The sequence below is a fragment of the Scheffersomyces coipomensis genome (genome assembly GCF_036884675.1).
Source record: "Scheffersomyces coipomensis strain NRRL Y-17651 chromosome Unknown DFJ63scaffold_2, whole genome shotgun sequence".
In the NCBI taxonomy this organism is placed as follows: Eukaryota; Fungi; Ascomycota; class Pichiomycetes; order Serinales; family Debaryomycetaceae; genus Scheffersomyces; species Scheffersomyces coipomensis.
This window is the reverse complement of record NW_027042893.1, coordinates 1,373,488-1,395,188: the sequence shown is the minus strand read 5'-3', so window position 1 is coordinate 1,395,188 and position 21,701 is coordinate 1,373,488. Positions and strand designations below refer to the sequence as shown.

Below are 21,701 nucleotides of genomic sequence, written 5' to 3'. Positions count from 1 at the left end.
ATAATTAGGAGTAATTAATTATGTGCAGTACACACTTCCATCATCTCAGAAAATTAAGAAAACTATAAAAGGAAGTCAAAATAACTGAGAAAAACAAAATTTCAATACTGTAAATATATAAAGCTATGATATCAATTATAGATTCAATCATAGTATATTAATATAAATAAGCAAGAAAGAAAGAAAGAAAGAAACAATGTCAGAATACGGTGCATCAGGTTCATCATCTGATGATTTATCCCTTCCCAAAGCTACCGTACAGAAAATCATTAGTGAGATACTTCCGAAAGATATCGCTATATCAAAAGAAGCTAGAGAAGCTATAACGGAATGTAGTATTGAATTCATTATGATGTTATCATCCCAACTGAATGAGATTGCTGAAAAAGAAGCTAAAAAGACCATTGCATCAGATCATGTTGTTAAAGCATTAGAAGAACTTGATTTTCAAAATTATCTTGAGATTATAAATAAAGTTTTAAGTGAACATAAAGAGTTATTAAAGGGTAAAGAAAAGAAGAATAATAAATTCCAAAGTTCAGGATTATCAGAAGAAGAATTACTTCGACAACAAGAGGAATTATTTAAGAAATCAAGAGATCGTTTACATAATACTGCTGCACCATCATCAGCTGATGATGTAGTAAAGTCTGAGGTTAAATCAGAGTATTCTTAGTCATACGATTATCTTTAATGACATTTCATGACAACTATCACACACATATGTATAATATCTACCCCCCCACAACATCTTTCAATTCAATCTAATAAAAATTGTAGTTGTTATTTAGTAATGATCTGTATAGTATCCACTAATATATTACAAATTTAATCCATCAATCAAATGGTTGGTTAACTTATTTAAAAAAGAATTTTATATATTCATCACTATGTAAACTTTAAAGGACAATGGTATGACATTGTATTGTACTTTCTTCCCCCTAACCAAATACTATTTCATATGCTATAACTGCTATATTGACCGCTATTAAAGGTATTCTTAATAATGTTCGAATGGCTCCAATTAAATTAACAATCTTGGTCTTGACAGATGTACCATCATTATTATCGAATCCCGTATTGAATTGTTGATATTGATTAGCAGCATTTGTATTACCATTATTTAATGATGATCCCCAACCAATACGATTTAAAAATCGATCTTCACTAAGAACTGCTATACCATTGATGGTTAAAATCACTATATATAACAATTTCCCCAATCCAAACATCTGATATTCTCTGATCTTATAGTTCTATATATACACGTCTAATCCTATGGATTGATTGAATCACTAAACAGATGGATAAACACGATTCTAATTGCCATTCGTAGTTTGGTTTGGTGTGTGTGCTGCCTTTTTTTTTGGTTTGGAAAAATGAGTCGTGTAAAGTGTAAAATGAACATAAACTGTAAACCCCATTTAAACTGTAAACGAGATAACTTAACCTGTAAAACTGGGTTGTTTTTGTTTACATTTTTAATTTTTTAAGCTGATCTGTTTAGTATGGAGTTGATCTATATCAATATCGATTTATAATGACAGATATGCTCCAGACCATGCATTCGTCACCTCTAAAACAACAGCAACAACAACACCAGGTAAGAGGGAGGAAGAAAGATTCCATCGAACAATTCATCAGTAGTCCTCAATTATTTCTTGAAAATGGTTTATCACAATTACGTTATATGATATTGATAGAAGGTATTACCACTCCTTCAGGATATGATCAATGTCCTTATAGATCCTATGTATGGTCAATATTATTACGAGTACCCAATTTCGAAAGTCAACAATACGTTTCCCTACTACAATCTATCCCTCATAATTTAAAATCAGAAATATATCGTAAAATAAAAAATGATACATTTCGAACTTTAAAGAATGATAATAATTTTAAATCAAAAGTTACCGAAGATACCTTAATAAGGATCTTATCATGTATTGCTATAACTATAGATGATGAAGTGGGGTATGTACAAGGTTTGAATGTGTTATTGGCCCCCATTGCCTATGTATGTCATAAAAGTGAACCATTAGCATTTGCAATCTTACATAACTTGGTGATTAACCATATTCCCCTTTATATAACACCCAATTTAGATGGTGTTCATACTGCTTTACACTTGATGGAGATTGTCTTGAAAATCATTGATCCAGTATTAAATGAATATCTTGATTCAAAATTCTTAAAACCTGAAATTTATGCATTCCCATCCATATTAACCTTAAGTGCATGTACACCACCATTAAAATCAGTATTAAAATTATGGGATTTCTTATTTGCTTATGGAACTCATATGAATATCTTATTCGTGGTGGCTCAATTAATCATCAATCGATCAAATTTATTAAATTCAGAACAACCGATGAAAATTTTAAGAAATTTCCCTCCATTAAATGAAAATGAAATTATAAAATTAAGTCTTAGTTTTATCCCAGAATTACCAAAAGGTTTATATGATTTAATTGCTCGCCATGGTTATGATAAGAATGTTCCAAATCAATTGAAAGCATTCGTGTTTGAACATAACTTATAAATATTTAAATTATACTATAATAATTAATACAAATTAATAAAAGATTTAATATTCTTTTGTTTTTATCCTAAATAATTCTTTGTAAATAATAATAATAAAAATTAACAATATTAATGATGATAAAACAGGTATCACAGAAAATCAACACTGTGATTCATATCATCATCATTATAATAATAATAATAATTCTGCAAAACATAATTTGCAAAAATAAAAAGCGATAAATAGCAAATATTTCGTAGCAAACATATATTTTTTTCTTACCCTTTAGAAATAGAAATCTATCATGTGTTGAACTATAATAAACCCTTTTGATAATCTTCATAACTGAAATAACCAGCAAGAACAATTCTATCATTATAAGATCTACCAGCCAATTGAATGATAGCTTGTAAAGCAATGGTTTCATCGTCAAATTCAACAAAGACTTTACCGAAACCAGGTTCTCTGAATTGACTAAGACCAGGAGTGAAATCAGATGCAGGTCTTGGAATCTTCATGGATTTAACATCACCGAATCTAATGACTTCTTGATATATATCTTGTTTGAAGAATTGGAATTTGGCATCGTCAGCTAAATCTCTTGGATTGAAAAGATTTAATAATTGAATAACTCTCAGTTTTGGTGTGGCTCTCACATATTCATTCGATACTAATTTCTTTAAAGTATCCATTTCAACCACACAATCTTGAATACTAGTTTCATTTGGAATAATACAGGAGAAAAATGCGTCTTCAATAATTTCAACCGCTTTAACCTTATTGATATATTCTTGAATTTCAGAAGTGATAATTTCATTGGTTTTTTCAACAGTTGGATCAATATAAAATTCAATAAAGGCGATACCAATGGATTCCTTGGTACCTTTCTCTCTTAATAATTGGAAAGCTTTAATAGGAGCGATATTTTTTAAGTCTTGAATAATAGAAGCTTCAGTTGCATTAGGTGATACTTTAAGAGTAACTTTTCTTGGACCATCTTTAACGATTTCTTCAATATCTTGATCTGCCACAGATGCTTCATAAGCAGGAGAATTTTGAATAATATATTCTTTTGGTCTTTCAAAATTTATCGTGAAAGTTAATTCTTCATCTCTATATGGTTCACTATCTTCTTTAAATTTATTGAATGAAAGTGCTAATCCACTATAAGCTAAGATTATAGTAGCAGCTAAATGATATGTGAATTCAATAATTAAATTATTATTATCCTTAGTAAATCTTCTTTTTTCAATTTTTAATTCAGGGGTATTTTCAAGATCAATACTTTTTAAAATAGTATTAAAATAATCCATAAGTTTTAAATAATTAATTTTTTCAAAATCAATATTTGTTAATACTAATATTTTAGCATTCTTAGAATCAAGAGCATCAATTTTAGACGTTTCAAGTAAAAGATTATCCGATTCAGCTAATCTATCAGTCACAACCCCTTCTAATTTAGTATAATCAACAGGACGTGGATAACCAGGGAGAGGGAATAAACCCGATAATTTAGCCTTTTGAGCACTAACATTTTCAAACCCTTTAGCTTTAATACCCCAACCTGAATCAATTACTTTAATATCTTCTAAAGCAGGGAAACTTTCAACTTTTTCTAATCTGGTCTTTAATCCTTCAACAGAATCAGCTTTATCAATGGAATCTATATCAGTTAAGAAGGCATCAACTTTAGATTGATTACCATCATGTCTTCTGTCAGTTTTGAATCCACTATCTCTTTCTCTTGGTCTACCATTTCTATCACTGAATCTTTTCTCACCACCTCTTCTATCATCATCAGCTCTTCTCTTATCTCCAATTCTACTATCTCTTCCATTATCTCTTCCACCTCTTGGAGGTCCTCCTCCTCTTCTATCGCCACCACCACCTCTTCTGTCATTATCTCTTGGAGGTCCTCTTCTATCGTTATCTCTTGGTGGTCTGTCACCACCACGATCACCACCAATAGGTACTTGCTTCAATCTATCAGGATGAACCTTTAAACCACCACTATTACCTGGAGCCAGGCCGGAATCACGTTGAGGAGCAGCTGATCTACGGGGAGCTTCATCTCTACCTCCTGATCTACGAGGTGGACCATTATCTCTATTACCACCTGAAGGTCTACCACTTGAACGACCTCCACCACCACCTCCACCATCACGTCTACCACCAGCAGGTTTGAACATCTCACTTTGAGGAAGTAACGATGAGCCTCTGTCTGATCTGATTGAACTATAACTGGTTGAAGAGGATGATTGTTGAGAAGGTCTTGAATCTCTATCCCACAGAGATTGAGAGGGAGAACCTGACCCAGAGCCAGAAAACCCACCACCTCTTGAATTTTTGGGTGGACCACTTGGTCTTGAGTTTGATCCTCTTCTTCCTCCACCTCTGGATTGATCTGATCGCCTTTGCATTATGATTGATTGAATTGGCGTTGGAATTATCTAGAACTGGTGAAGTATAATAAAAATAGTTTTTAAAGATTTTGTTGCCTGCAAATTTTAAAACAAATTTCCAGTTTCAGAATTTTTTTTTTTCACCCTCAAATATCAGAATTTACACATTTTACAATCAATTTGCGATCTATCACAAATGATGAATTTATTATTCTATTTGTATATTTATTTAAAAAATATATAGGGATGTGTATGTGTGTGTGTGTGTGTGTATATTGTATTAATCGGTTACAGTTACATTATGATGATGATTAATTTAGTGATCATAATTCATCATGGTCTAAATCTTCATCAATAGGGGCAGACGATTCCTCCTTTGTTTCAGAATCTTCATAATCCTCTTCAAAATCATTTTCAACAATTTGTTGTTGTTCTTGTTCTTGTTCATCTTCTTCATCATCGTCATCTTCTTCAAATTCCACTACTGGCTCTTCTTCTTCTTCTTCTTCCTCTTGTTTAACCTTGGCTTCCTTCACTTTAGGTTCTTTCAGTTCTTTAGCTTGTTCTCTTAATTTCTTCCTTATTTCTTGTTGAACTTTTCTTTGAGCTAAGACTTCAAACTTATCAGTAAACAATTTCATTCTTGATTTATGACTTTGTTCAATCTCTTCCACATCACTCGTCATCGATTCAACTGCATTAGAATATTTCTCATATAATTCAAATAATTCTCGTTTACTAAATTTTTCAAATTCACGTTCAGATAATTCCACTAATTCTCCTAAAGAAGTAACATCATCCTTATAAGTATCCAAATCCTTATCAAAAGTAATCATTTTAGATTGACCCTTTAATAATAATTGATTTTTAATCCGTTCATTCTCTTTATTAAAGTCAAATCCCAGTTCATCAAACTTATGTCTGATTTCACTGATTTCACTACCAAGATCCAACATTAATGATTGAATCTTCATAATGATTTCAGAACCTTGTTCGTGTAAACTCTTGAATCCAGTCAAGGATAAATCTGTAGTTCTGATTTTAAGAATTAAATCCAACGAATGTTTAATATGATTGATTTCAGATATCTTATCTTTAACATCTTGGACAGAAGCATCATCAGAATCATATTCTAACCATTCAATAATATCCCCCACTGTACTTCTATGAACTTCAATATCATCACTGGAAAGTTCTTCAAGGAGGGATTCTTCATGGGATTCGATATAGTTTCTTAATTCGTAACATTGACCTTCTAATAAATTACGGACATGATCTAATTGAATGGCGATTTCATCTTGATTATTAAGATAAGCTAATTTGGCAAAGAGTTTTTCCTTAGCTGGTCTTGATAATGGTTTGACATGAGGATAAATGGCAGTAGGCAAATTGACAATGATTGGTCTGATGATTCTTGGCGCTTTTTTGATCGTGGTTGAATTAGTTGAATTGGTAGAGTTATCCAAGTTAAGAATAACTACTTCTTCCTCTTCTTCTTCTTCAATTTCTTCTTCAACTTCAGTAGTAGTTGTATCCTTTTTATTTAATAAATTCTTAAAGAATCCACCATTAGAAGTAGTAGTCTTAGCATCTTCCACATTATTAACACATTCTAATTCTAACTTAGTAATATCGAAAATCTTATTATTATTAATATTAAATGTACCAAACACATTAATAGATTGTTTCGATTTACATTTCAATTTCTTACCTTTAGTCAATAAATCAGTCACATCATAAGATTTAAATAATTTATCATCTTCATATAAGCCGATATTAAGAGTATCATCAACTAATTTACCTAAATTAACTCTTTGAGGGTGATCTATAGTAGACCCCTTTTCAAACACCACGATTTCATTGGCAGAATCATTAATGTTGATTTCATAATTATGATAATTCTTCTCAATCAATTGGATTTCCTTATTATTTTTAGAGAATCTAGTTTTTAATCTTAATCCTCTTAAAGTAGTTCCTAAAGCACAACTTTCATCAGCATTAATTGATTTGGAAATTTTATCTTCCCCAATTAAAGTTGATAAATGTTTTTGCACAAATGGTACTCTGGTAGATCCACCATGTAAGATTATCGAATTAACATTTTCAAGAGAAATTGAACTATCTTGGATGGCAGATAATATTGGATTTGTGATTCTATCCATTAAATCCGCATTAATATCTTCAAATTCTTCACGAGAAATGGTAGTTTTGAAATCTTTATCATCATAAATTGATTCTAAAGCGATATAATAATCATTATTGGCAGATAAGATAATCTTAGCTTTTTCAGATGCTTCAAATATACGAGCATGGATCTTAGGAGTTAAATCTTGATGAGTTAATTTAAATAACGTTAAGAACTTCTCTACTAATACATTATAAATTGAATAAGTTAATTGTTTTCCACCAAAAGTTTCATCATAACCCATACTTTCTAATTCAATTATGATTGAACCATTTTTAAATGGAGTGAATGAAAATAAAGTAGCTCTAGTTGAACCGGCACCCATATCATAAATTAAATGATATTCTTTGATATTGGTATAATCTTCTTTACTGAATTTACGATTTGATAAATAATTAACAGCAATAGCAGATCCATCATCGATCAATCCTAAAACATTCGAAAATCCGGCTAAATATAACGAATCTAAATAAGCTTGTCTTGTACTTGGAGATGAAAAAGCGGGAATTGAAATGGTAACATCATCAACGATAGGCATAGCAGTAGGATTATGTTCTAAATCAGTAATGGCTCTAGTTCTAATATCATTTAAAGTCATAGCTAAGATTTCTTCTACTGTGAAAATATAAGAATCATTATTATAGCCTAAATCGAATTTAATTGAGTTTGATCTTGATTCATCAGGGACTAATTTCAAACCAGGATGTAAATTATTATATTCTTGAACAAGAGGATCATCAATTGATTTCCCTAATAAAGATTTAATATCAATTAAACAAGTTTGAGGAAATCTCGTACATAAAGATCCAGTTTGAGAACCATAAACTCGTTCTAATTTTTGATTATGACTTGATCCAGTTGATCTAATAGAAAGGCCAGAAAGATCTTTTCTTTTCCCTTCATCGGTTAAAACTATTTCGAACGGTATACCAGGAGCTAATAATACAGCTTTAGTGAATTTTTCACCATAATCTAAACCTAATATGGCACCTGATACTAAGGATAAAAAAGACGATATTAAAAAGATAATAAAACTTGATTTCATTGTGGAGGTAGGTGGGTGGGAGGGATTAGAGAGATACTGAGTAACTCAATGATAGTAGTAAGACAAGATAAACAATAGTGTGTAATATGAAAAGTTGGTGTAGAGTATGACTAGAATTAGATCCAATTTAAAGGTTGAAAAACTTTGGAAAATAGGACCCGTCATACAAAACAAATTAAACTGAACAAAACAGTAAAAAAAACTGATCACGTGGGAGGTCACGATACTCACAGCATGTGATCAAAGAATATTCTAGAGAGAACAGAAAAAAGAGCAACTTAAATAAAATTCACGGCTAAATTATGGAAGGAAGGGCAATAAACAGCGAATGGAATTAAAGAAATATAAATTGCCTTAGAATGGGTGAGATGAGTTGTTTGGTATAGTATATTATCCTTTGATATACACCAATCAAGTAGTATGTAGTATACATAGTAATTTGGATGGGGTGGGGTGGTAACTAATTCTAATTCTAATTCTAATTTTCCGTTGGGATAAACTGTTTTTAGAACTCCAGTAGTTAACAGTTAATTTTTGAGTTTGTTCCATCGGAAACTTTAAAATTTTTGAAAAGATGAATTCCGGTATATAAAGGGAACATAACGGGATTTGTATCTAATTATGACATTAACTATTGCAGTTTGGATGTTCATATCCTGCCTGATGTCATATAAGTAAGGAGTTTATTAGTTATAACCAACGAACATCAACAACTTTTAAAGTTTTTTTTCAACGTTTTATTTAAAACCCTCTTCTTCTTTCTTCTTTCTTCTTTCTTCTTTTTCTTCTTTCCATTTACTTGGTTATCTTTCTTGGGTTATCACCTAGATCTACCCCTTCTACTCATCGTACTCACCCAACAAATCAAATCATTTACAAATCTCATTCATTATGACTTCTTCAGGTGAACCAGAAAAGATGTATATATCTTATAACAATATTCATCAATTATGTCAAGAAATCGCTCCTAAAATTAAAGCTTTCCAACCTGATTTAATAATCGCCATTGGTGGTGGTGGTTTCATTCCTGCTAGAATGTTACGTTCATTCTTAAAAGAACCAGGTCATCCAAATGTAAGAATTATGGCTATTATTTTATCCCTTTATGAAGATATTGGAACCATTGGTGATCAAATTGAACAAGTGGGAACTCAAGTGGTTAGAACTCAATGGATTGATTATAATCAATCCAAAATCGATTTAGTTGGTAAAAATGTCTTAATCATTGATGAAGTTGACGATACCAGAACAACTTTACATTATGCGGTATCTGAATTAAAAAAAGATGTTGAACAACAAGCTAAATCTCAAGGTAAAAATCCCAATGATACAAAATTTGGAGTGTTTGTCTTACATGATAAGCAAAAACCAAAAAGAGCTGATTTACCTGATGAAATTATGAAAACGGGTAATTATTTCGCAGCAAGAACTGTACCTGATGTTTGGATTGCTTATCCTTGGGAATCAACCGATATTGTTTATCATACTAAAAAGGCTCTTGAACAAGATAATGATGTTTTCTTACCATCTACCACTCAAGAGGATTAGAATTATTTAATTATTCTCCCGTGTTTTACACTTTTCTGCTTTTAATTTTTTTTTTTCATTTATTAGAGGTTCATATAAAAATCAAATATACACTTAATACAACATTCATACAATCAATCAAATAATGATATATTACTAAACTAACTAACTAAACACCACACCACACCATACTATAATAATATCTTCTATCAAAATTTTTTATTTTATTGTTCTAATCTACATAAATATTATAAAATCTATAACCACCCAACATTAGTTAATTTTAATGAATTTCTTAAAATTCGAGATACTTTGGGTCTTAAACTAAAATATTCTTTATCAGTTAAACCAGGAGTTTGAATTTCTTTAACTGAGATTAAAAATCCTCTTAAGATAATTAAATCTACTAAAGCTGCAAAATAAGCTGCTCCCACAAAAGCGGAACAATAAACATATTGAGTTGGACTTGGAAGACTCTTTTGTAAGGATAATCCAATGATAGGAGATACTACTGCTGATGCCCCTAATACAATGGCTCCCATACTGAATGTAACATTCATTTTATTCATTCTGAAATCAATCACTAAAATATTTATACTCGTCATACAAACAAATATAACTCCACTAAAAGCACCAAGGAAAACACCTAATGCAAGAGCACTAGCATAATTTCGAGATGGAATCCACATGGCAAGGACAAATATAATGGTTAGGAATGTCAGAAATATAGCAATTAAAATAGCTCCAAATCTATCAGCCGCAATTCCAAGAGCAGGACGACCAATGATTATCCCTAATGAGATCATCCCTGCTACAACTGAACCTTGATATTCAGTATATCCAAGAGAAATAGTCCAATCTGCAAGACTATATAATGTAACCACATATCCAAACATAGTGAACATCACAAAGAATACATTTCCCCAAAAGGCAGGAAAGAAGAAAACATCTTTGTCAAACATGGTGAATTCAACTTTAACTTTCTTAGATTTATCCTTTAAGAAAAAAATGGAGATACTAACACAGAATAATGTGATGAATGATTGAGTACGTAAAGCCCATCTTAATCCATATACTTGAATAACTTTTTGCATTCCTAAATTAAATAAAAGTCCACCTCCACCTGTTCCAGCTGCCATAATACTTTGAGAGAAAGTTAACATTCTTCGTTTAAGACTATAATCTTCTTTATTTCCTTTATTTTGAAACCAAAGGGGTAAGATTGTGAAGGAAGGCATTCCTAAAAATGCTAATCCAAAAGATTGTAATACACCTTGAGTTAAATATAATTGCCATAATTGATTATGAGAATCAAAACTAGTAATGAATAAAGCAAGGAATTGACAAATATTACCAATGATTAAACTTCCCTTGGGAGTAATCTTCCCACTAATATAATTGATAACAGGAGCACAAAAAATCCCAACTCCAAAAGTTATCCCTCCAATAGCAGCAAAATCAATTACAGTAGCAGTAGGATATAAATTATGAGTTTCGTAATAAGCAAAGTATACGGCAAAACTTGAATTCCCACCCCATGAACAACAAGAGATGGTGAATATACATGCTAAAATAACCCAAGCGTACCCTCCGTTAATGTTGGGATCATCATCTGGGTCAATCGGAGTGGTGGTTGTAGCGGTTTGAGATGAAGAAGAAAGAGGAGGCTGATGGTTGATTTTTTCTTCTTCATCAATGATTGAAGGTCGTGGAATTTCATTGGAATATGTGGTATTGGAAGTCAGGGAGTCTTGCAGAGAATCCTTTTTCATCTCCAAGCTCTCAATTGGAATCGATTTACTCATTGAAAGATGCTATTGTTATTGTATGAATGATTGTATTAATGCAAATTGATGTTGATAATGAGGGGACAGCAGTATATCCGATATTTATACTTTGAGAGATTGATGGAAACTAAACCTACTTGATTATTAATAACGTTGCTGACAGATAACTAGAAAACAAAAGAAACAACATGATATCTTGAAAAGATATATATTAATGGCAAATGGATGACACTTATATATATATATATGATTTACAGATATGCATTAATAATCAGCCTTGATTATTGCAAAAACTTTTTTAGTGAGAGAGAACCCCCATTGAGAAAAATAATGTATTGTTAGTGCTATGGTGGTGGGCGATTTTTATCTGTTTGTGATAATTGTGCATAATAGAAATAGAGGAATAAAGAGGGTGAAAAATTTAAAATTTAAAATTAGAGATGGAGATCACGATAAATTGGTAATCAACTTTAAGGCTGAATCGTATTCAGTTACTTGTTTGAAGCAGAATATTCCCAATTAATAATAGAACAAGACTCACAAAAGTAAACAAAACAAAAAAACACTCACTAAAAATTTGGGAAGTGGCTTTAACATCACCCATCCTCCAATCCAATTCTGCCGTTTCATTTCATGGCAGCATAACCCTTCGTCAAGTAAGTCATCGGTAAGTATAGGGTTAGGGTTAAGTATATTATATAGAGAAGGTAAGTTATACTAATGTAAGCTAAACTGAATCTAATCACCACCTACCCATAGTTGGTAGCATATTATACCATTAAACCCGCTAGCAATCACAAAAAAATATTTACCACCATCCATCCACCATCGTAATGCACATTTCTTTTTTTTTTTAGCGGTAAATTTGAGTCCATCAAAGTCATGAATTATTGTCCGTAACGTAACGTTTAGGGTAATGCCGGTAATTATTTACTGAGATATGTTGGTGAGTAAGCAGCATATATACTGATACGACGCATCGCCTATTTGGTTGTTGACTTGCCTGTAGCAAATGTTGTGGATGAACGGAGTAAATTCAACCACTCCACTCCACTCCATTAAATTAAAGTCTATCGTGCCGAGCGGCTGTAAACAACTTTAAATTTTAAAATTGTGTGTTATAACCGCTGGTGGGTTAAATCCATTATAATTAAAACTGTATATATTTTATTTACCCATTAATTAATCTATAAAATCAACTTGTATATATACGTAATCCCTTTATTTAGTTTGAAATGATGTTTTTATAATACGATTACTAATTTGTGCTATTATATTATTATTACAACGATTATAACCATCCTTCACCCCTGAATTTAACACTATTCTTAAATATATCTACTATATTAGGTCTTGTCTTAAAATATTCTGTATCAGACATTTTTAATGATGTCATATTTCGAGTAGATATAACATATCCTCTTAAAATTATAAGAGTTATGAAATTTAATGTAAAGGATACTCCCACAAATACAGCACAATAACGATATTGATCTGCTCCTGATAATCCAGGATCATTTCTCTTTAATGAAATACCTATAATAGGGGAAAATATAGCTGAAATACCTAAAAATACCCACAGCATATAAAACGTAACATTTAATTTCCCTAATCTAAATCCTAATACATTTAAACATATAGTAGTGAAAGTTGGGAAAAATGTTCCACTAATAGCTCCCATAAAAAATGCAAATGTCATAGCAGTAGCTAAATCTTTTCCAATCATCCATAATGTTAATACAAATACTGCACTTATGAAATAAATAATAGTGGCCACGGTGAATGCTCCAAATCTATCGGCTAATAATCCAATCGTTGGTCTTCCAACAATCATCCCAATTGATATCATAGATGAAGTAATTGATCCTTGATATGCAGTATATCCTAATGAAATAGTCCAATCTGATAAACTATATAACGTAACCACATATCCAAGCATAGAAAATACTACATAACAAACAATCCCCCAAAATCCTGCAAATTTAAGAATTTCACTATTATAAATCGTGAATGCAATTTTAACATTTTTAGCATGACGTTCTTTTAAGAATATAATAGGAACAGTAACTAATACAATGGATATGAATGATTGAACCCGTAAAGCCCATCTTTCACCATGAACTTCCAAAACTTTTTGCATCCCTAAATTAAATAAGATCCCTCCTGCCCCACATCCTGCCGTTGAAATACCTTGAGATAAAGTTAACATTCGATCTGAAATTCGATAATGTTCTTTACTTCCTCGATTGGTGAACCAATGAGGTAAGATTGTGAAAGCTGGTAATCCTAAAAATGCTAATCCAATAGATTGTAAAACACCTTGAGTGATATAAGGTTGCCATAATTGATGATGAGAATCAAAACTTGTTAAGAATAATGAAATAAATTGAAAAAAATTCCCAATCATTAAAGCTTTTCGAACTCCAATTTTACCCGTTAAGGAATTAATTAATGGAGCAAACGTTATAGCAGTACCAAATAAAATTCCTCCAATAGCAGCATAATCTAACGTACTTGCTCCTTGATATACATGATTATTACTATAATAGGAAAAATAAATCCCATAACCAGAATTATTCCCCCAAGATGCTGCTGTTAATGAAAATGTACAACAAAGAATCACCCATGAATAACCACCATTCATTCGATGTTCTTCATGTTCTTCATGTTCTTCTTCTATAGTGGACTCTCCATCGTCACCTATTTCTTCATCTAGCTTGGTGAGATATTCAATATTGTCCTCCTTACGAATAATACCGATATCTTGTTCTTCTTGATTCATGTTGGTCGATAATATCGGAGTTGCTATTAAAACTTTTCGGAGTTTGAGATATGATTTCCTCCCTTGTTATCACAGCCGTATGGTAAGGTAATACTCAATGAGATAGAATAATAACACTTATTCTATAATTAGATCTTGATTACAACGACATATATGTTGTCTGAATATAAAACTTGATAAAATGGCTATTCAATTATGGAAGCAACCAATTATATATATATATGTCAACCACAAAAAAATCATTGCAAAATTGAATTTTGATAATGGATGAATGGGTAGAACTTTTGTCAGCATAAGTCAGAGGAGTTTAGTGAGAAAAAGTTCGGTGAGGGTCAGTAAAAAATTTACTTCTTCCAGCGGGGTTGTCTCAGAGCGGTGCTTAACGTTTTATTTTGTTCCACTAATCGATGTTTATTTTCTGGTTACTGAATTTGTGATTATAGTTATCAGTTACCTTATCTTGATAGTTCAGGATATCATTCAATTATATATGGTCCAATTCTCTTCTTGAATTACATTAAAACCATCTGATCTGACTTTAAAAGACGTTTTAAAATCTGGTTGGATGTAATTTAGGCCTTTCACAGAGCGGAAAAATTTTCCGTGGATAATTTGCGGCTATCAGGATAATTACTGAATTGACGTGCTAGCCGCTTTTGTAAAATTGTGTGGATATAATCGACGGGCTTTGACTAGTTTATTGAAAGTCCTGCCATTTTTGCAACATCTACACATCTGATTAGTAATTAATATGTATTTGTACTCTATTCTATAATAAGTTATGCGGCCGTATGGTATATAATAAATAAGTTAATGCTAATGAGTGTGAATCATATGGCTCTTATACGTGACTCAAAGTCATAATGGATATATGACTAGTTGGAAATATGTCTAATTGGTGACATAACAAAAATTTCAGCTATTATATTATCATATACCTTCAACACCTTTAAATCTGAAAGTATTAGTAATGATTCTTGACATACTAGGTCTAATACCGAAATATTCTTCATCAGTCATTTCCTTGGTAGCGATTTCTCTAGTTGAAATGATGAATCCTCTTAATATCATTAATTCAATGAATATACAAATGAATGATATACCAACAAATATGGAACAATGAGCATATTGCGTTGGTCCTAATTCTGATTTCTTTAATGCAATCCCAATCACTGGTGAAACTATAGCAGCTGCTCCTAAAAATACCCATTCCATGTAAAATGTGACATTAAATTTACTAAATCTAAAATTAACAATGTTTAAAGTTATAGTGGCCACAGTTGGGAATACAGTACCACTAACAGCTCCAGTTAATATACCTAATGCAATAGCAGTAGCATAATTTCTAGCTGGGATCCACATTGCTAATGACAAAATTGCACATATTAAATACAGATAAGCAGCAGTAGATATAGCACCAAATCTATCGGATAATAATCCCACAATGGGTCTACCAATCATAATCCCCAACGATATCAATGCAGCCACGATTGATCCTTGATATTCACTATATCCAAGTGAAAGTGTCCAATCTGCAAGACTATATAAAAGGACAACATACCCAAACATGGCAAATACCAAATATAACACTCCACCCCAGAAACCAGGGAAGAAGAATACATCTTTATTAAAGAATGTGAATGCAATTTTAACATTTGGATTTTTACGAACTCTTAAAAAGAATATCGACAATGAAACCACAAATATTGATATGAATGATTGAACTCTTAATGCCCATCTAACATCATACACTTGTAAAACCTTTTGCATACCTAAATTGAAAAGTATCCCACCTGCTCCTGACCCAGCAGATGCTAACCCTTGTGATAAAGTTAACATTCTATCGGATATGATATATTTTTCCCCAATAGGTTTATTGTTAAACCATTGAGGTAAGATTGTGAAACATGGTATACCTAAAAATGCCAATCCAAAAGATTGTAAAAGTCCTTGAGTTAAATATAATTGCCAAAGTTGATTATGAGAATCAAAACTAGTTAAGAATAATGCCACAAATTGAATTACATTCCCAATTGATAAGGCTCCTCGTGATCCGATTTTACCAGTTATAAAGTTAATTAAAGGAGCAAATAAAAGTCCAACTCCAAATGTTATACCTCCAATAGCAGCAAAATCAACTCCAGTTGCTCCTTTATAAAGGGTATCATTATGACTACTATAATATGCAAAATAAACTGCAAATGCTGAATTATTCCCCCATGCACAGAAGTTGATGAAGAAGGCACATGTTAATACTACCCATGAATAACCACTATTCATTGGTAAGACTGGTGCTGGATCTTTTACTTCTATTATGTCTTCCTCTTCTTCTTCGCTGCCAAGTTGTGCTTCTTCGTCATCTGGTTTTGATGAAGTTGGTCTAGTTATGGATTGTGGGATGGTATCCAAGGTGGATAGATGGACATTTCCCTGTGATTGTGGTAGTGGTGATGACATTGAATTCGAATCCTGGGATATAACCAGACTACTCTTTTGAATTGATATACTCTCTTTTGATATAGAATCAGACATGTTATTGTGCAAAACTAGATGATTTAACAACTGCAAATTTTCTTGTATCTTCTATCAACTTGAATATATATCGTCTATTTAAACAGCCGTCAAATCAATAAGTCGTCTCATCCTTCGAGGACAAACATGAAACAGGTATTTCAATTTATATTTAAACAGCCATAATATCTCAAAGCAAAATCGGGCTATATAGTATTTCAAAATAATGATGTCAAAATAATTCGGGAAGCCTCGATACGCATTTTTTCCGATTCCCTTATTTTTTTTTTGTGCTTATGTCCCTCCACCGCTAAGCTCAGCCAGTCGTGGGGGATCCCCTCCTCCTACTCTAGTTGTTAGAACTACACAATACAAATATTTCACTATACATGTTTAAACCGGTATGTGCGTTGTAATTACAAATCAATAACTACTGATAAAATGATTATGTATGTAAAGAGAGATGCAGTTAACTAAGTGGTTCTGAGACACGCGTCGTTTCTTTTGATATTCACAGTAACTATGATAATTAATCATATTCAATCGATTTCAATATAATCGGGACTTCTGGAATAATTCTTTAACGATGGATATGATGAATTCTTATCTTTTCTTTTCTTACTTTGTCTTAATGATTGACCAGCTCCACTAAATGCAGATTCCGCATCGGTATTAGATGCTGTGTCATCAGGATTATTATCAGTATCATTTTCTACATCTTCGGCACTTGGTAGCACCACGGGGAATCCAAAGAATAATTGATTATCAGGTAAATTTAATGGAGCAGGTGGAGCTTCTGGATCTAAATCATCAATTTTATAATTTGTCTGTATTTCTTCGGTTGGTTTACCGGATAATTTTTGTCCACTGCCATGAAATGAATCAGATCCAGGTTTAGAAGCTTCTGCTACTATTTGAGCATAATTGATGGATTTGGCCATAGTAGCTGCTCCGGCTCCTCTATTAACACTAGCTGGATCTATGGGAGTTGATGGTTTTTTAGGAACTGGTTTATATTCTGGTTCAACATAACCTACTGGAGGAGCAAAATCTGTTTCTAAATCTGTTTCCACCACACATATACCCTTAGTATTACTATCAGGTTTGGTTTCAAGAACCTTTATACCATAAATAGAATCATTATAATTAATTTCAATAATATCATTGACAGTTAATGTAGAAAATTTCCTTAATACATTTTCCAATACCGCTTTAGGATCAGATATATCTAAGAAATCAACCGATTGAGGTTCAATCTTAACAAAACTACCTAATGGTAAATCACAATTACTTACTTTTAACAATTGACCTGGACTGACCTTCAAAGTAGTCATCATCCATTGTGGTATATAAACCCTACCTTCTTCCGCCACAAATTCCAATACCCCACTATGAGTCTTTACTTCTTTAGCTTCATTTGATAATTCAAATAACATGGGATATCTGATATGTAACATGGTTAATTTATTCAAGGCAGATGGTGGTAAAAAGATCTTACCCCCAAAATTGGCATCATCTTTCCTTATATGATCTGGCATCATAGCAACAGGATAACATCGGAAAAAGTCTTCGAATTTATTACTCATGGGAGAGGAAAATCCTCCACCAAACACAGTGGCACCAAATCCTGAAAACATCTGGTTATATATATATGACAATGATCCCTGACTTTGTCTAGTTAATGACTGGTTGGTTGTAATCAGAGTTGGTTAAAGGATTCAATTTGCCGTTATTAATTTTTAATCTGCTTCCAGAGGGCAAACCTAAAAAACAAAAAGGGTGTGCATATAACAAATGTTCAATTAATGCAAAAAAAAATTGGTTTATAATAAATCTATATACTTTCATATTGTTTTTTTAAGAATAATTAATTATACAAGATTAAACTGTTATTGTTGTTGTTGTTGTTGTTGTTGACTTTGAACAACTTTGAAAACAGAATCAACTAATTCTTTTTTACTTTCGTCAAGTTCTCCGAAAAGGACATGATATTTAGCAGCATCAGCATGTTGAAGGGAGATTAATTGTTTATAAAATACTTCAAATACATTAACGTCATCAATGGGGGTTACTTTCATAGCTTCGAATTCAGCTTCATCAGCTTCGAAATCATCATCATAAAGTGCGTCTTCTCCTTCTTCTCCTTCTTCATCTTCATCATTAAGATTGAAATCAGGTCTAAGATTTTCTTCTCTATTAAGAATTTCATTTCTTGCTTTGATGGCATTTGGTAAAGCTCCAATATTACCTAATAAGATATCAGTGTTTTCACCAACTAAATCTTCTGGTAATAAAGTAATATCAGGACTTCCAATGATTGAAAGACAGGCCAAGATTTGTAATTTACATCCATAAACACTTTGGAAATCTTCAGAATGTTTCATCCATAAATTAAATAAACTTGGAATAAATTGTTTACCATTTAAAAATCTTAAAGTTGAACTGGTATCAATATATAAAGCAGCAAAAAATACTCTTAAAATCGATAAATGATGTAACATATATCCATCGAATGCCTTTTCTGATTCTAATTGAACGAAAATATCATATAATTCAGTGAAAAGAGTATTTAAAATTGGTACCACTTTTTGACCTAATGCTAGTATTAATAATTCAATTAATTCAAAACTTATATGAGCAAATACTGGATCAACTTCTTCTTCTTTCAAAATCTTGAAACAAACATTAAGTAAAGATTGAACTTGAGGGGTTTCAACAGTTACAGTTGGTTGACCAAATCCATAATTGATCACAGTTTCAAAGAAACTATTAAAATTATTGAAATATTCCAAAGCATAAGTATCAAATGAATCAATACAAACATCATATAAATTCCAAATCGTTGGAGAAACAGATTTAGTACTAAATACTAAAGTTTCTAAAATTTCCATAGCTTCAGATAAAAATGAAATCATAGCATTTTCAAGAATGAATTTAAGCATTTCTTGAATGATGGGTTCTAATGAAACACAAACTTCAGGAGATGAATTCATAGAAACGATAAGAGTGGTGATGGTATTTAAAACATTGGCAGCTTGATATTCTCTATCTTCATTATAACTGAGTGGATCAGGACCTGATTCTAATAATTCATAAGCAATAGAAAGGAATTGAGTACACAAACTAGCAGTTAATTCTTTGGCATAAGGTTCTAAATTCTTTGCAAATCTTTCCACGAATTCTTCCATAGCAACAGCAATAATTTCATTTTCTGATCGTTTTGACATTTCTAATAATTTATTCATTAAATGTGGAGCTTGAGCTGCAACTGTTTCAGCAACAGAATCTTGTTTAACTAAGGTAGTTAAAGCATCAACTGCAGTTAATTGAACTGGGAAATGACCTTCAGTTTGGAAACATTTAACCACACTTTGGAAAATAGATTCTAAAGCTTGAGGATCTTGATATTGATATTGGAAACGAGCAATAGTATCACAAGCTCTTGCTACTAACCATGGAGTAGTAGCTAAAACATCATCGCCAAATTCAGGATAAACAAAAGTTAATAAAACTTTATCAATTTGACCATGAACTGGAGAAGCTTTAGTATTTAATTTAAATACAATACTTGATAACATTCTTAAAGCACCTTCAGTTTCCTTAGCAATGGTTAAATCATTACGATTAGCAGCTCTTTTATTAAATACTTCATTAAGGATACCTAAGATTAAATTAGCAGTTGATTTAAATTTCTTTGAGGCTAATTTATAAAGATAATTGAAAGATGCAACATCGGCCGTAGTTGATTCTCTATTAATATCAAAGAATCTTCTAATATATTCTTCAGAATCATCTTCATATAATTCAACTGTTTCATCGGTGGCTATTAAAGTTGGTAAAAGAACATGTTTTATAATAGCATCTTGTTTATCACTAATTAAATTCCAAGAAGGAGTATCAATCAATTGTTCCAAGAATGAAATTAAATGATATAATGAAGGTTCACTTAACCAAGTCTTTTTTGAAGACCAATTTTCAATAATTTCAAAATATGATGATAAAATTTCAGGAACGAAATTATTTAAAAACATAACCACAAATTGACTTTCTTTCTTTTCTCTAGTACTCATACCACCACCATGACGACTTAATAATCTATGTAAGTTGGCAAAACACCATTTAATGGTTTTAACTCTTGTATGTTTGGTTCTTTGATCGACATCATCTTCCTGCAATACTTGAGGTGGCAAAGGTTTTTTAATGATTAAAATATGATATTGACACCATTTTCCTAAATGATCAGGATTTTGAATATAAGTTGGTAACACTGAGAAAGTAGTAAATTTAAAGATTTTAAGTATACGATATAACATTTCATCAGTAATTGGGGATGAATCAGATGAATTAATTAAATTTTCAGTTAATGATTCTAATAATGGGAAAATTTCATTACAAACTTCTTCCAAAGCTGGATTTCCCGAACTTAAACCTGACCATCTATAATTTCTAGTATATTCATATAAACAAATCAACCCAGTCATAATTGACGATTCATCACCTTGTTGAATTAAGTTTTTAATAATAGTTACCATATCATCCCATTTATCTAAATCCAAGATATTATGTAATGCGGTGGATAATTGAAGACAAATAACTTGATGTTGATAAGTCTTCATGATGGTATGAACCAATTTTTCTTTAATTCCTGGTTTTTCATTATCAGCAATAGTCTTTGAAGTATCTTTACTATTTTCTGGGGCAAGCCAATGATTTACCACTCTATTTTTAAAGAACACTGATACAGAAAGTTGAACTCCACTTGAAATACCAGGTTCAGAAATCAAATCCAACAAATACTCAGTGAAACCAGGTTGTCTTTCATACACGTGAAGTTCTTGTTCACTATGTTTTCTAATGTTATTGTCGGCATCTAAAGTACCTTGAACAATTTTGATTAAATTGTCTTTATTCATCTTTATTTTTAACCAATTTTGATCC

The 21,701-nt window shown here is 31.6% G+C and overlaps 11 protein-coding genes across 11 annotated transcripts; 3 read left to right on the top strand and 8 right to left on the bottom strand. All coding sequences in view use genetic code 12, as the record gives it.

Annotated features, from left to right (window-relative positions):
• Window positions 1-196: 196 nt before the first annotated feature.
• On the top strand, window positions 197-676 carry NCB2 (negative cofactor 2 transcription regulator complex subunit; the record flags this gene model as incomplete). The annotated part of the gene is made up of 1 exon (XM_064904864.1): window positions 197-676. One exon carries the CDS (start codon window positions 197-199, stop codon window positions 674-676), a length of 480 nt encoding a protein of 159 aa, XP_064763767.1.
• A 265-nt stretch (window positions 677-941) lies between these two features.
• Window positions 942-1,232, bottom strand: DFJ63DRAFT_284920 (uncharacterized protein; the record flags this gene model as incomplete). The annotated part of the gene is made up of 1 exon (XM_064904856.1): window positions 942-1,232. The coding sequence occupies one exon, from the start codon at window positions 1,230-1,232 to the stop codon at window positions 942-944; it is 291 nt and encodes a 96-aa protein (XP_064763766.1).
• Window positions 1,233-1,561: 329 nt separating this feature from the next.
• BUB2 (Bub2p) lies at window positions 1,562-2,542 on the top strand (the record flags this gene model as incomplete). The annotated part of the gene is made up of 1 exon (XM_064904749.1): window positions 1,562-2,542. One exon carries the CDS (start codon window positions 1,562-1,564, stop codon window positions 2,540-2,542), a length of 981 nt encoding a protein of 326 aa, XP_064763765.1.
• Window positions 2,543-2,838: 296 nt separating this feature from the next.
• DFJ63DRAFT_334029 (uncharacterized protein) lies at window positions 2,839-4,944 on the bottom strand (the record flags this gene model as incomplete). The annotated part of the gene is made up of 1 exon (XM_064907958.1): window positions 2,839-4,944. One exon carries the CDS (start codon window positions 4,942-4,944, stop codon window positions 2,839-2,841), a length of 2,106 nt encoding a protein of 701 aa, XP_064763764.1.
• A 188-nt stretch (window positions 4,945-5,132) lies between these two features.
• Window positions 5,133-8,602, bottom strand: LHS1 (Hsp70 family chaperone). The gene has a single exon (XM_064909119.1). It carries the CDS (start codon window positions 8,154-8,156, stop codon window positions 5,250-5,252), a length of 2,907 nt encoding a protein of 968 aa, XP_064763763.1. The 5' UTR covers window positions 8,157-8,602; the 3' UTR covers window positions 5,133-5,249.
• Window positions 8,602-9,822, top strand: HPT1 (hypoxanthine phosphoribosyltransferase). Its single transcript, XM_064909108.1, has one exon. It carries the CDS (start codon window positions 9,048-9,050, stop codon window positions 9,702-9,704), a length of 657 nt encoding a protein of 218 aa, XP_064763762.1. The 5' UTR covers window positions 8,602-9,047; the 3' UTR covers window positions 9,705-9,822.
• Window positions 9,823-9,940: 118 nt separating this feature from the next.
• Window positions 9,941-11,488, bottom strand: DFJ63DRAFT_334026 (monocarboxylate transporter; the record flags this gene model as incomplete). The annotated part of the gene is made up of 1 exon (XM_064907957.1): window positions 9,941-11,488. One exon carries the CDS (start codon window positions 11,486-11,488, stop codon window positions 9,941-9,943), a length of 1,548 nt encoding a protein of 515 aa, XP_064763761.1.
• Window positions 11,489-12,761: 1,273 nt separating this feature from the next.
• On the bottom strand, window positions 12,762-14,252 carry DFJ63DRAFT_311760 (monocarboxylate transporter; the record flags this gene model as incomplete). The annotated part of the gene is made up of 1 exon (XM_064905834.1): window positions 12,762-14,252. The coding sequence occupies one exon, from the start codon at window positions 14,250-14,252 to the stop codon at window positions 12,762-12,764; it is 1,491 nt and encodes a 496-aa protein (XP_064763760.1).
• Window positions 14,253-14,717: 465 nt separating this feature from the next.
• DFJ63DRAFT_75360 (monocarboxylate transporter) lies at window positions 14,718-17,043 on the bottom strand. Its single transcript, XM_064909126.1, has one exon. It carries the CDS (start codon window positions 16,782-16,784, stop codon window positions 15,183-15,185), a length of 1,602 nt encoding a protein of 533 aa, XP_064763759.1. The 5' UTR covers window positions 16,785-17,043; the 3' UTR covers window positions 14,718-15,182.
• Window positions 17,044-18,526, bottom strand: DFJ63DRAFT_71476 (polyubiquitin-binding protein). Its single transcript, XM_064909107.1, has one exon. The coding sequence runs from the start codon at window positions 18,398-18,400 to the stop codon at window positions 17,303-17,305; it is 1,098 nt and encodes a 365-aa protein (XP_064763758.1). The 5' UTR covers window positions 18,401-18,526; the 3' UTR covers window positions 17,044-17,302.
• A 126-nt stretch (window positions 18,527-18,652) lies between these two features.
• Window positions 18,653-21,676, bottom strand: DFJ63DRAFT_322194 (uncharacterized protein; the record flags this gene model as incomplete). Its single annotated transcript, XM_064907399.1, has 1 exon — window positions 18,653-21,676. One exon carries the CDS (start codon window positions 21,674-21,676, stop codon window positions 18,653-18,655), a length of 3,024 nt encoding a protein of 1,007 aa, XP_064763757.1.
• Window positions 21,677-21,701: the final 25 nt, after the last annotated feature.